Source organism: Rhineura floridana, chromosome 11 (genome assembly GCF_030035675.1).
Source record: "Rhineura floridana isolate rRhiFlo1 chromosome 11, rRhiFlo1.hap2, whole genome shotgun sequence".
Lineage (NCBI taxonomy): Eukaryota > Metazoa > Chordata > Lepidosauria > Squamata > Rhineuridae > Rhineura > Rhineura floridana.
The window spans coordinates 23,579,824-23,593,575 of record NC_084490.1 but is presented as its reverse complement, the minus strand read 5'-3'; the positions used below and the strand labels follow the sequence as shown (position 1 = coordinate 23,593,575).

The 13,752-nt window shown below is 46.6% G+C and overlaps 1 protein-coding gene across 1 annotated transcript; it reads left to right on the top strand.

Moving 5' to 3' along the window:
• The first annotated feature begins 3,372 nt into the window (after positions 1–3,372).
• Positions 3,373–12,365, top strand: PKMYT1 (protein kinase, membrane associated tyrosine/threonine 1). The gene is made up of 8 exons (XM_061588435.1): positions 3,373–3,652; positions 6,869–7,239; positions 8,315–8,805; positions 8,979–9,085; positions 9,278–9,450; positions 9,953–10,215; positions 11,161–11,259; positions 11,615–12,365. The coding sequence occupies exons 2-8, from the start codon at positions 6,871–6,873 to the stop codon at positions 11,850–11,852; spliced, it is 1,740 nt and encodes a 579-aa protein (XP_061444419.1). The 5' UTR covers positions 3,373–3,652; positions 6,869–6,870; the 3' UTR covers positions 11,853–12,365.
• The last annotated feature ends 1,387 nt before the right edge of the window (positions 12,366–13,752 follow it).

Here is a 13,752-nt window from a genome sequence, read left to right as displayed (position 1 = left end):
CGTTAAATAAAAGTAACGTTAAAAAGAAGAGAACATCAGCAGTAAGAGCCACATTAAGAAGCAGGGTCATCGGGGAATGGCGTTTGCATTCCTCACAAGCACTGACTGTCCTGTGACACACATAGGGAGAATAGGTCAAGCTGCACACCCATCAGTGGAGGCATGGCTGAGGGGAAGATGGCAGTCACTAGATGATTGTGCTTCCATCTGTTACTGCTGGGCTCTGAACAGTGGGGAGGAACCATTGTAACACTGCACAGGCACACCTTGGGAGACCAAGCAGCTGTGAACCTACTGCAGTTTTCCCCCTCGGAGCCAGCATGCACTCTTCTGGTAGCTTGACCACACAGACCATGCATGCAGCCACATATTCTGAGGTGCAGTTAACAGCTTCTGTGAGATCCCTGGACCCAGCACCAGGGGCAGAGGGCAGTCCCAGGCAGCCCTCAAGAGGTGCTCCGAGAAGGCATCAAGAAGCAGGTATTATTCTCCCATATTCACTCCAGGGCAGGGGTGGGTAGCCTTTGGCCCTCTAGATGTTGCTGGACAGCAACACCCATCATCCCTGACCACTGGGCATGCTGGCTAGGACTGATGGGAATTGGAGTCCAGCCATCTTGAGAGGGCCACAGGTTCCCTGCTGTAGGGCAGCCCCTCCATTAAGAGTAATTGACAGTATGGGCTCCCACTTCAGCATCAGGACCTACAGAAGCAGCCACTTAAAATGCAACAGACTCCTTTCTTCCTCTCCGCACAGACGCAGCCATCACTCCCCACCTTACTGTTGCAGTTGCCAGACTCATAACAGGGAATGTGAGTGACAAAGCCTTGAGGAGGACCGGCCTTCTAGGGGTTGAAAAGAGGAGCAGGAGTTCCCCCAGGAGGCCCTCTTCTGCTGGTCTTTGTCCTAACAAACACTCAAAAGTTTCCACTAAGGCCCTGCACAGGTCTAGGTTGCCTTCACAGAGCACTTCAGGCTTTGAAGTTTGAGAGGAAGAAGAGGTCTCCGAGTTGGACAGTAGGCAGCTCAGGGAAGGCTTTTTCTTCATAAGGCTTTTAACATGCTCCTTTCTAGATCACTAGACTCAACAACCACCAGTGGGAAAGGCCAAGGTAACAGGTTTGGTAGGCGTTACTCTGGAGTACAAGGAAGTTATTCCTTGCCTTTCCCCACACATCGCTGCTCCTTTATGAGATATGCTACCTGAAGACGGAGGACTGAAAGAGAAAGGGGTCAGGGAGGGAGATTTCCCCCCCCCCCTTTTTTGCCTAGATAGGCAAATTCTGCAATCCCCATCTTGGCTGGGAAATTCTGTTGCAATACCCCTTCCAGCCACACGAGGCAGGCAGAATCTAATTTGCTTCAGTCCCTGACACATACAGTACCTCCTTTCTGAATCAAGGCTTATTTGTTTGGCTTCCATCCCCCCACCCCATACACAAGACCGAATGGTTAATTTACCCGGGTAACAACACTCAGATATACAGCTGCTGACTAAGGAAGTTTGTTTGCCGTCCATTTCCCCTCCCCCAACGGTGAGGTTGGATCATTAAAGCATCCTTGGCAGCAGCAGGTGACAGATAACCTACTCAGATAAACTATTGCAGCTTGAGGAGGCTTTGTCTCAAGGGGAGGAGTGTAGCTTAATTGTAGAGCATCTGCTTTCCATGCAAAGTGCACACCTTGACATCTCCTGGAAAGGGACCTATTTGTAATCTTTCTGGTTGCAAAAGGGCAGTGAAGTCTAAGCATTACATTCCTCTGTAGAATTGGAAGAGGGCCCTGACAGGAGATGTGCTCTAAGGCTCCTTTCTGCAAGGCCAATTCTCCTTCAGCACAGTGGAGAAACAAACTCAATCTGGCTAACAGTCCATGATACAATTTGTGTCAGTTAGCTAAGGTATGTACATCATAAAAGAAAAATGTGCATTTGCTCCTTTATTTGACAGATAATCTTTTCTGGAGCACTTTTGGTGGCTGGCTCTCCTGATCTATCTCATGGAACCATTCAGAACAGTCCTTCCCACCGAAGCCAGTCAGGACTGGGGCAAGGGGCTCATTATCAAAGTCAGCTAATCCAGGGCCACTGGGGGGCCCTTGGAGAAGGGCTGCCGCAAACTGGTTGGAGCTCTGAGCTATTTGGCTGACTCGCCAATTCTTTGCAAGTCTTCTCCAGCTTTGCCATGTGTTTGTTTACATGGAAAACACATCAGTGAAAGCACTCATCAGGCTGGGCCTTGGTCTCTGCACAGAGAGGCAGGGCTGTTCCTTTCCTGGACAGGCACCAATCTCCTGTTCCTTTGCACAACGTACGTGCAAAACACACAGGTGGATTACCTGAGCCACTCCCACCCTTAAACTACAGTTCCCAAAATTCTTGTGTGTGTGGAAGTTCTTTAATGTATCCAAACCTGCATTTGATCTCTCTGAAGACCCTCTGATTCAGAGCCTGCCGTCTTAGGAATCCTTGTGGCTCCATCCTGGCCCAGGAAGTCATGGTTTTCAGAGATCTTCACTCCACTGAAGGGGCATTCAGCAGAAAGGTTCTTCATAGTTCTTGCCCCCAAGGCTGCATACACACCACATATTTAAAACATATTCCCCCCCTGGGAACTGTAGTTTAAGGGCACTGGGAATTGTAGTTCAATGTGGGGCAAACTACAGTACTCAGGATTCTTTGGGGCCAGGGGAGGCATACTTTAAATACTTTGTATGGTGTGTACACAGTCAGAGAGCCAGTGCGGTGAAGTGATTAGAGTGTTGGACTAGGACCTGGTAGGCCAGGATTCAAATCTCTGCTTGACCATGACGCTCACTGAGTGACCTTGGGCCAATCGCCTAACCTACCTCGCAGGTTTGTTATGAGGATAAAATGGAGAGGAGAAACACGTATGCAACTTTGAGCTCCTTGGACGAAAGGTGGGACATAAATCCTAGCAGGATTATTCATAAATTATTCACTTATCGTGAATCCCTGCCCCCCCCCGAGTGAAAGAGGCCAGCTAGGCCCACCGTACAGGCAACCGGCTCCCTTTCTTTGAAAGAGTTTTGTTTTCTCTTCTTACTCCCCCCTCTCCGCCTCAGGGGCCATGTCCTCATGGTCCCAGGCTCCGCAAGGGAAAGCATCTGCCCGTTTTCTAACGCTGTCTCAGTTTTCTCCAGAGTCTTGAATGATTCCTCCAACCCCACCGCATCCGACTCCACCCGATGTGGAAAAATCACTGAAGCAGCGACAAGTAGGGGTCAGAATTCAGAGTAATAAGCGAAGAATTGCCGTTGTCTCCCCTTTAGGGAGGTGGGGAAGCAAACAAAGGGAAAATTGGAAGCCGGGAAAAGGAGACACGAGGGGGCGGGTTCTTAGTCTCTTTTCCTCGCACGCGCGCGCGCGCCGTGAGAATGACGTGGGAAGGCGGAAATGGGCGAGGCCGTTTGTAATTTTGGCGCGAGGGAGCGGGCGGTTGAAGCTTCCGTGAGGGCTTCGCGCGCGCCTTGACAGACAAGGGGAGGAACAAAGCCACACCTGGGCGACGGGACTGAGGGAAGAAAAGGCTGCTGCATCTGGGAACTCACGAAGGGGGCGATTCTTCTTTCTGTCACGCAGAGACCCAGTTCTTGGGGGCTTAGAAGGATCTGAAGAAGAAAAAGAGGGAGGTACGCTGTTACCTTTCCCAAGCGGGAATGGCCGGCAGAGAGAGTTGGGCGTGTGGTGTTGGTGTTGCCCATGCCAAATTAGGGGCAAGAGGAAAGGATGCGCCTCTCCCTCCTTCCCCTTGTGGGAGGAGGATGTTCCCCCTGCAGATGGGAGCGGGGAGACGCAGGATAAGGTTACGAGCGGCTGCTAGACGGGATGGCTGGGCAGGCTTCTCTCCAGCCTTAAAGACAGAGTGCTGGGAAGCGGGAGGGCTGTTGCGCTCGTGGGCTTCCCAGAGGCCGAAGTGGTTGGCTGGTGTGGGGAACGGGGTGCTAGACTGAGATAGGCCCTTGGTGTGATCCTGCAGGGCTCTTCCCATGTTTCCCTGTGCATGGGGATGCATTTCCCTCTTTCTCCCCACCTCCCCCATTAGTCCAGTGCCATTCCCTGGGTAGAGGAAGCATAGCCGCCTTTCCCAGACCTGTTCTGCTGGTACTTGAGGAAACTGCGGCTGTTATTTATTTATTGAGTTTGTACCCTGCCTTTCTCCCAAGGAGCTCAAAGTGGTGTACATTCTTGTGCCCCTCTATTTTATCCTCACTAAAACCCTGTGAGGTAGGTTAGGTTGTGAGGTGGTGACTGCACCCAGGGAGCTTTGTGGCCGAGTGAGGATTTGAACCCTAGTCTCCCAGGTGAGTCTGACACTCTCACCTCTTTGCCACATATAGAGCTCCATCCCGGTGTAATTTTGCTTACAAAGAATGAGAGACCCTTGCCCCAAGGGGCTTATGACCTCGAAAAAGACACATGGAAGATAACAGAGGAAAGGAAATTTTGATAGGAAGGTGGATGGAGAAAGGATAAGGGATTGTTTCAACTAGGTTTCCTTGCAGCAGGTTATGGGGATCTATGGAGAACCAGTGTGGTGTAGTGATTAGAGTGTTGAACTGGGACCTGGGAGACCAGGGTTCAAATCCCCACTCAGCCATGAAGCTCATTGTGTGACATTGAGCCAGTCACTGTCTCTCAACTTAACCTACCTCACAGAGTTGTTGTGAGGATAAAATCAGGAAGGGGAAAACCATGCTTAGACACCACTTGTGCTCCTTGGAGGAAAGGTGGGATTTAAATGTAGAAATAAATAATTAATGGGGCTGTGCCAAAGGCTTAATTGGAAATGCTAGCTCTGAGGAGGGATTTGAGAAGGATGTGGCATCAGGGGCGTGTTCTTCGAGGCAATTCCAAGTATATGGGATATCAAGAGAGAGGGTGGAATTTTTTTGAGGGAGCAGGAGACCTTGGGAGTGCTGAGGGTGGTGGAGCTGGAAAGGTGAGAATGTCTTCTGCCACTGATATATGTCAAACCTGGTGGTGGTGCAGGACTCTTTGCTTTAGAGTTGCAAGGGGATTAGACAAATTCCTGGAGGAATGTTCTGTCACATTTTAATCCTAGTCTTCTTCCAAGTAGTTCAGGGTACACAGTTCTTTTTTCTCCTCCCTGTTCTATTTTATTCTTGCTACAGTCCTGTGAGTTCAGGCTCAAAGGTGGGCCCAAGATCATATAGTGAATTTCATGTGTGAAGATTTGAGTCTGACACTGTAGACACCACAAAGACGTTGGGTTGCTAAATGGAACGTCTATGTTTGCAGGCTGTGTTCCTGTGATTACCAGATGTTTCTGGAAGTGAACAGAAAATGGCCATCACCCTCATGACCACCTTGTGACCTTCAAAGACATTTGGCTGCCTGGTGTTGAAACGGGAGCTTTGGTCAGATCCAGTAGGGCTCCTCTTATGTTCTTAGCATCTTTGGTTGCTCCCAGTTGGGGTCAGAACAATCTACCCTGACATAATTATGATTAACAGCCTACCTCAGGATAAAGGAGGGCAGATAACACTACATGCTCTGGTCTGAGGTTTTTGGCCAAAGGGCTAGAAATATAGTAATTTTATGTAGTGTTTTTATTTAGAACAGGTGTAGGGAACCTTTGGTTCTCCAAATGTTGTTGAACTACAACTCTCAGCAACCCCAACAAGCATGGGCAGTGACCAGTGATGATGAGAGTTGTTATTATTATTATTATCATCATTATCATTATTAATTTAATTTATATTCCACCCTTCTGCCCAGGGTGGCAAACAAAATCCAGCAACATCTGCAGGGTCAAAGGTTCCCACACTTGATTTAGAAAATTCACGGTGCAATCCTATGCATGTTTATTTTGAAATAAATCTTTCAGTGTTCAGTAGGATTTACTCAAAGGAAAGTGTGTATCGGTTGTATGTATTAGTACTCCATTTACTCTCTTGTATACACAAAAATTCGAGCTGCTTATGATAATGCAAGTAAGGAATTTCTGGTGTAAATCGATACATTGAAACTCTTCATATCCTCCTATTAGTGCTCCATTTCGGGGGGGGGGGTGTTCCTTTCTGACTCTGCTGACTACTTTGTTTGCTTTAGTTTGAGTGCCTTTAGAGATTCAGATTCCAGACCTGTCAGTTTCATCTGAATGTCATGTGGTTTATCAGGAATCTCTAAGGCCATTAGAAACTCCATCACTGTTACTGATGGCTCCAGGACAGTTGCAGCAGATGGATGAAATGCATCTTACCTCAAATGATCCCCAAATGGCCAGTGTCTAGAGACAGCAGCCCACAGGGCATTGATCTTCTAAGATGGAATTCTAGTGGCTGACTGGAAGGCATGAGTTGTCGAAGCATCTGGCTGATAGACAGAACTTTTAAAATGGGTGGTGGTTTTTGTTTTTACAAAGCACAAAAATAAACAGGTTCCTTCCTGCTGTGAAAACAAACAAAGGAATAGAAAGTTGCAGAACTGACTCGTGCTCCCAGAGTTGGAAGCTAGAAATGAAGAGCCGTCTACGTTCCAGGGCTTCTGGATATCATTGTTGTATATGCTGTATTGTGTGGGTGAGACAGATTGTTTTGAATGTATCTTCTTGTTCTTTGTGGTTCATCCATTTGGGTTATATATGTGGGAAGGCTTCAACAAAGGACCTAGCTTTCTACCAATAGCTCACTGGTCTAGAGTTCCATTTTTTTCTTTGGCACTTTAGAAACTCTTGTGTCAGTCAGCTCACCAGACTGAAAATATTTGCCCCCCTCCCGATCTTTAAATGTGCCTCAGTAGTCCAGCACCAAGGTCTCACTGATATTTGCTTTTGATCGTGGAAGAAATTATGTAATTCCAATGACTATGCATTCTGCTTTCAGACATGCCAGTACCTCTTGACTCTGCAGGGGCTGAGTCCCAGACAAGCCACACTCCTCTGCCAGTGCCTGCCTTCTTCCGGGAAGCAGAATGCAGTTTTTCAGCTAAGAGAGCCCGTCAGCCACTTAGCTATACCCTCCCTCCACGACCACGCCACAAGAACACGCTAACCGTGAGCCGGATTTTTTCTGACCGCCGGCTGCAGCCATGGACCAAGCTTCAGCCACGTAGTGTTTCCTTTCATGGTGCACAGAAGCAACAGTCACCCCTTCATAGTCGCCTATATGATGCCTCCAAAAGAGAGCTGTTTTTCAGGCAATGTTTTGAACAGCTGAGTCGTCTTGGGCGAGGATCTTTTGGTGAAGTGTACAAGGTAAGTCAGTGACAGAGGGGCCACCAATCTCTTGGTGTAAGAAATTACTTCACAGAGGCAGAATTAATTTAAGAAATTAATTTAATTTAAGCTGTGGCTTAGATGGTTTTGAAAAGGGATTAGACACACATGGAAGATCTGTCTATCAATGGTATTAGCTGTTACATCTAAATGAAAACTCCATATTCAGAGGTACAGTAGGGCCCTGCTTTACGGCTCTTCGCTAATGCAGCGGTCTCAGTTAGACGCAATTAGATGAAAGTCCCACTCATACGGAGCTTGTTCCGCTTTTATGGCAGTTTTGGGCGTCATGCACCATTCTATTCAACTGCTTTACAGCAGTTTTCACTTTACGGCAGGGGTCCAGAACGTAACCCGCCATTTGAGTGGGGCCCTACTGTAGTGACTATAGCAGAAGGCTGTTGCCATCGTGCCCTACTTGTGGGCTTCCAGGAGGAATCTGGTAGGCCACTCTGGGAAGTGGGATGCTTAGTAAAGTGCATTGTCTTCAATACCCAGTCCCCATGCGTTAGGTGCCTCCAGGCTGTCACTGTTTTGCTGGAGGAATTCAAGTGCATACCAGAACTTTGGGTTTTTGCAATTAAAGTGGATTAAAGGGCTCTATCATCCTAGCACAGGTATGGACTTCCATCAGCCCTAGCAAGCATGGCCAAAAGCCAGCAACATCTGGAGGGCCAAAGATTCCCCACACCTGTCCCAGTGCAACAAATCTACTTTTAAAAAGAATCGGGTATTTTTGCAGTCTGGAAAGTGCCAGGGAAATGTGCCGAAAAGTGAAGGATGAACTAACAAGATGTATAAATGCCCTGCAAACAAATTAGGATAAATGGAGGACAAAGGTTTATTATTGTATAAATGTTCCACAAACAAATTGGAACAAAATTTGCACAATATGATGTGCATATAATTTCATGTCTCTGAATCTGTATGTTCTTGGCAAACATATCACTTACGGTTCCTGTATACTATCCTTGGGTTGAGGGTTCTTCTGTGGAACGGCCAGGACCCTTATTACTACGTCCTATATACTGAAGTTATTTCATCTTTCTTACAGGTGCGCTGTAGGGAGGATGGACAGTTGTATGCTGTGAAGCGTTCTGTGGAGCCATTCCGAGGTGAGGGTGACAGGCAGCGCAAATTGGCTGAGGTGCGCAAGCACGAACGTGTGGGGCACCATCCCAACTGTGTGAGCTTTGTACAGGCCTGGGAGGAGCGTGGGCAGCTCTACATACAGACGGAGTTGTGCCCAGGCAACCTGTTGCAGTACTGTGAGGAGTATGGGCCACTGCCCGAATGGCAAGTGAGAGCTTTCCTCTGGGACTTACTGCAGGGGCTGCGTCACCTACATGACCACAACCTTTTGCACATGGATGTCAAGCCAGCTAATATCTTCCTCTCATCCAGCAACATCTGCAAGCTGGGTGACTTTGGGCTTATGTTGGAGCTGCACTCTGGGGATCTGAATGATGCTCAAGAAGGGGATCCTCGCTACATGGCACCTGAGCTGCTCCATGGAGAATACACCAAGGCTGCTGACGTCTTCAGGTGTGGGGTGAGATGGGATGGAGGGGAGCTGAATTTCTTGGTGCCTGAAACAGCCACCTACTTGTGGCTTTTGCTCCTCACCTCAAAATTTAGTTTGCCGTAGGTTAGGAACTGGTGCTGCATATTAGTGCTGTGCTGCTTCTGTTTCTTGATCTCTGTTTCTGTCCTCCCAGCCTTGGCATAACCATCTTAGAGATTGCCTGTAATATGGAACTCCCTAATGGAGGTGAAGGCTGGCAACAACTGAGACAAGGCTATCTGCCCCCTGAATTTACCGCAGGTGAGCAAAGAAGACTTCTTAGCACACACTGCTTGCCAGTGCAGGAACTCTACTGCCAATTCCTATAGGAAGGAGGCAAGCTGAAAAGTGATGGTCACAACCAGGGGGATCTTGGGAAACAGTTGGTGACATAGGAAATTCAGTATGCTGCAGAAAGCAAGGTAAGCAACTGAGTATTCTTGCACTTTCCAGATCTCTCTGCTGAGCTGCGAGCTCTCCTAGCTGCCATGTTGGAACCCAACCATCAGCTCCGGCCCTCTGTGGAGATGCTGCTTGGTTCCAGCCTCATGCAGAAGACTGAGAGATGGCGGAAATTGATGTTGCTGGCACAATCTGGGTTCCGGCAAGGACTTTCCATGTGCAAGGTGAGCATGGTCCTTGCCAGAGATCACCACAATATTAATCTGCACTTCCCCTTGAGGGCAATCTCTACAGCACTACCAAGTCACCCTTGACCTAGAAATGTGCCAGTGGTTTACAGCCCCTTTTATGGCCAAAGGCAGCACTTGATAAGGATGTCTACCCATTTCTTGTGAACAAACCACACTGAGCCAATTCCATGTGTCGCTCAGTATGAATGCCAGAGACAGTCTATCTTTTTTTGGTGGTGTGCCAGCCCACCAAAGTTGGGGTTATTTCTTTTGTTTTGTGCGATTCATCCAGCTGAAAGCGTGTCACTGGTTGACATCAGAGTGCTCATGTGGCACTGGAGCTGTTGTCTGGTGTCCTGGCCTCCAATTTGAAATGTACTACAATCCTAATATCAGCTTTGGGGTGTACTCAAGGTAGTTTGCTATGCCACATCAATTGCTTTCTTACTTAGGACTCAGTATGTGTGTGTGAATTCTTCTCTTCCACTCATTCCAGATTCTCCTCAAGTTTATGCAGTGGCTCTGGGGGGCTGTGTGCAGCCCAGCTCACTGGCTACTGTTTTGGCATCAGAATGTTCCAGTAACACCCCCACATTCGCCCCTTGTTCTTCCCCTGGAAGACAGCAGCCTCTCTAGTGATTGGGGTGAGGAAGAAGATGAGGATGATGAAGAGAGCCTTGGTGGAGATGTCTTTGAGCTAACAGAGATAGCCAGGCGTCACAACAACACTTGCCCTGTGGAGTTGCAATCTTCTGACAAGTAAGTGGATGGAGAGGAAGAGAAGATAGGCCTACATCAGAGATAGCCGCATACTTTTTATAGTGTGGTAGACCAAACCAGATGGCCGAAGTAAATAATCCACACACTCTTCACTTTTCTAGAATTGCTGGCCAGTCTGACCTGGGCCGGGAAGGGTTCCTTACTGAACCCGTGTTTGATGAGAGATCTTGATTCACTAGTCCTCTTGAGAAAATATTCAGTTGCCTATTATGTCAACCCTACCCATTGTTCTATCTCAAGTTTTGGCAATCTCTGAAGTGGGTAATAACTCTTCTTGATGCCAATTTACGGCATTCATAAATAACTAGCTTCGCTTCGAAAGTGATGGTGTCTTACTCATGTGATTGTTTGCTTTACAGTCTTTATTCCCAATTCTTAGATGATTACTTTGAGTCCTTCAATTTGTACTTTATGAATTTGCAATTAATTATCATTTATTCCTGCAGTGTTTTTTTGAAAGTCTAAATCTGGTTCATTATATAGTGACAATCCATCTGATGTTCTGTAGCACAATCATGTCCCCCTCAGACTTTTTTTTTAAAGCAAGGCTAAACAGGCCAAGTTCTCTTAATCTTCTTTCAAAAATAACCACTCCAATCATTCCAGTGATTTTATTTGCACCTGCTCCTGCTTAAAGCCCACCTAAGAAAAGGCAAGTGGCCAAAACTACACTATTTTTTCCCTTGAGCATGGAAAGAATGGTTCCTGTTATTCATGCAGAGCAAGAATTTGACAGTGGCTGCGTGTTCTGAAAGGGTGGAGAGAAAGTGGTTGGTCAGTGGGAACACATGCAGGCCATTGTCTCTAGGAAGCTAGTCTGGGTTCCCCAAAGCTACCTTTTATATACTTCTGAATATTTTGCTTGTGCTAGCCCCATGATATGTTTGAAATGCAGATTGCTTAAAATAGTCTTTTCCCCTCCAGAGAGCCTGGGTCCCCACTGCTGAACATATGCTCATGTGCAGGAAGCACCTCCACCCCACGCCACCCCTCACCCCAGGAAACTGGTGGCAAGAAGAATAGGTGAGCTGTTGGTCAAGGGAAAGCTATAGGCGATACTACAATGGAGTTGCTAGAGACTTTTCTACAACTCCGCACACAAGCTGAGGATGCAATGTGCAGACTTGTTAATGGGTCAGGCAATGAGTAACTGTAGCATTGGGCTAATTTCTATTCTTAAAATGTATCTTTCCCTTTGGTACTGTAGAGGGTGCAATGTTCTGAACCTAGAGTATTTGCCATGCTACTTTTCTGTAAAGCTGTTGTGGCAGAGTATGTTGTATTACCCTCATTGCGGAGCTAAATCTCAGTAGGAGATCCTGGTGGGGCACCCAACATCTTGCTTTTATCACCTGTCTTTTTGCTTGATCATTCACAGGTCTTTGACACTCCAAGGCAGCCCTAACCTCAGCCACATCAAGTCTCCCAATAGCAGCCATACTGCATCAGACTTGCAGCCTGTGAACAGCCTGCGTCGTACATTGGCTTTTGAAGATGATGAGGAATGGGAGGCAGTTGTTCCCCAGTGCTCCAGTCAGTGCTCTGCTTTTGAGCCAAAAAACCTGCTGAGCTTGTTTGAGGACTCCATGGCATCTGAGCAGAAGTGCCAGAGCTGACAGGAACTTCATTTCTTTACTTACTGGTTTGCTTAGGCCCCCTACTGGATACAGGGAGGAGCCCCTCCCATTGATACTACGCACAGGGCCAGTGTGCTCAGAGGGGCTGGGGCTGTGACATAAAGCTTAAGGCTAGCAAAGGGGAGGCAGGACTTGTAGGGATGCTTCTCTGTGCATAACTTCTCTGCTTGAGCCCTATAAGGACGATGCTTTTGAGATGTAGGTTTTTGCATTCAGGAATTTGAATTGGTATCTGCTGGCAGGCAGTGGAAAATAGGATATACTGACAGAGGTCACGAGGGAAAGGGATCCCTCTTTTATATGGGGATGAAGGTTGAGTCTAATGTACATGTTTCCTTTTAAAGTTTTGTGTCCTCATGTTTGTCTGCCAGGAATGTGTTGACATTCGTGGGGAACTGGCTTGGGGAATGGAGACTATTAACTTCCTTTCATGCTAAGGTTTTACAAAGGTGGCAGCTGTAAGACTTGACAATAAAAGCATTTTGAAATTTCCATTGAATGTTGTGCTTCTTTCCTAGCTGTGACTTAGTATGGAGTTCCAACTTGGACTATAATTAACAAAACAGCATATGAGGAAAGTCAGAGATTGCAACTGCCACAAGAAAATTATTCAGATTTAAATGAAATGTGTAAGAGAAATCCTGAAAGTACAGGCTGTTTTTGCTGAAGCCAGAGAAGCAGCTGGATGGAGCAGATACTGGCTGTGCCCTGGATATCTCTTCAAGATAAACTACTTTTGAACCTAAATCTCACTAATTGCCAGTATCTAGTGCAAGGGTTGACAACCTTCGGTGGGACCGTAGGCATATTTGGAATGAAACTGCTGTGAACACCATCCCCTCTGGTTCCTGGTCTTCTACACCCCACCAGACAGAAAGCACATGTGTGTGCACGTACATATACATCCTTCTCAAAGGCATCTGTGAAAGCTGAATCCAGTGGTAAAACAGATCCTCTTGAATGTGCATGAAATTTATATGGGGTCCATGAAAAATCATCAAATTAAACCTTAGAGTGGTAGACTGCACAGTAAAACACCCTGATCCAGTGCTTTCCTTCACCATGTACACATTGATCCTCTCTTTACATTGGATGACAATAACTAAAATCACACCTGTGGATACAAGAAACCTATGATTTGATAGTGGCTTTGAGGAAATTATCCTTGCAAAAATTATGATAAAGATGTGTACTTCCATGTTTTTGTGCCATGGCACTGTTGGAAAGCACTTGATCTGTAATTTGGTAGTGGACCTGTGGAAAAAATTATGCAAGATCTGTTTTACAGGAGCCAGCTTGTATGTGTGTGCCTTTTCTTTCTGGTGCTCTGTTTCTTCAGCTTTATGTACTTTTCAAGGGGAGACAAGGTAACCACCCTCACCATCTCATGATGCAGGCAGTAGGCATGGGGGCTCAGATACTTCATACATACTAAAGAAAGGTCTTAAGGGTGTCCTGCCTTACTAGCAGCCCCAGATCTACTGTATCCCAATTGCCTTCAATACTTTGCTGCTACAAGATGTTCTAACTAGGGGAGAAAGTTGTGATTGGGAATGTTTTGCTCCTGAATGAGGTTTGTCTATAATGTAGTCAAGCTAAATAAAAATGCACACTCCTAGAAACTTGTGTAATTTATTCTACTAGTACTTTAGATTGCAGTGAAAAACTACAACCCTGTGTACATGGAAGTAAAACTGACTACTCAGTGAGGTATGCTTACTTTGAAGCCTGCATAGATGGGTTGGGCTATACATACTTCTTTTTCTTAAAGGCTAAAAGTAGCAGGCTGTTATTTTAAGACAATAAAAATTAGTGTGTGCTAAAAAACATCCACTTAATGACTTGCTTAATTTTGCATAGCTTAGGCTGCAATCTAATA

Coding starts and splice junctions, on each gene's coding strand:
- PKMYT1 (XM_061588435.1), top strand. CDS start 6,871: ATGCCAGTACCTCTTGACTCTGCAGGGGCTGAGTCCCAGACAAGCCAC. Junction 9,086..9,277: donor GCCCCCTGAATTTACCGCAG/GTGAGCAAAGAA, acceptor TGCACTTTCCAG/ATCTCTCTGCTGAGCTGCGA. Junction 10,216..11,160: donor GAGTTGCAATCTTCTGACAA/GTAAGTGGATGG, acceptor TTTCCCCTCCAG/AGAGCCTGGGTCCCCACTGC.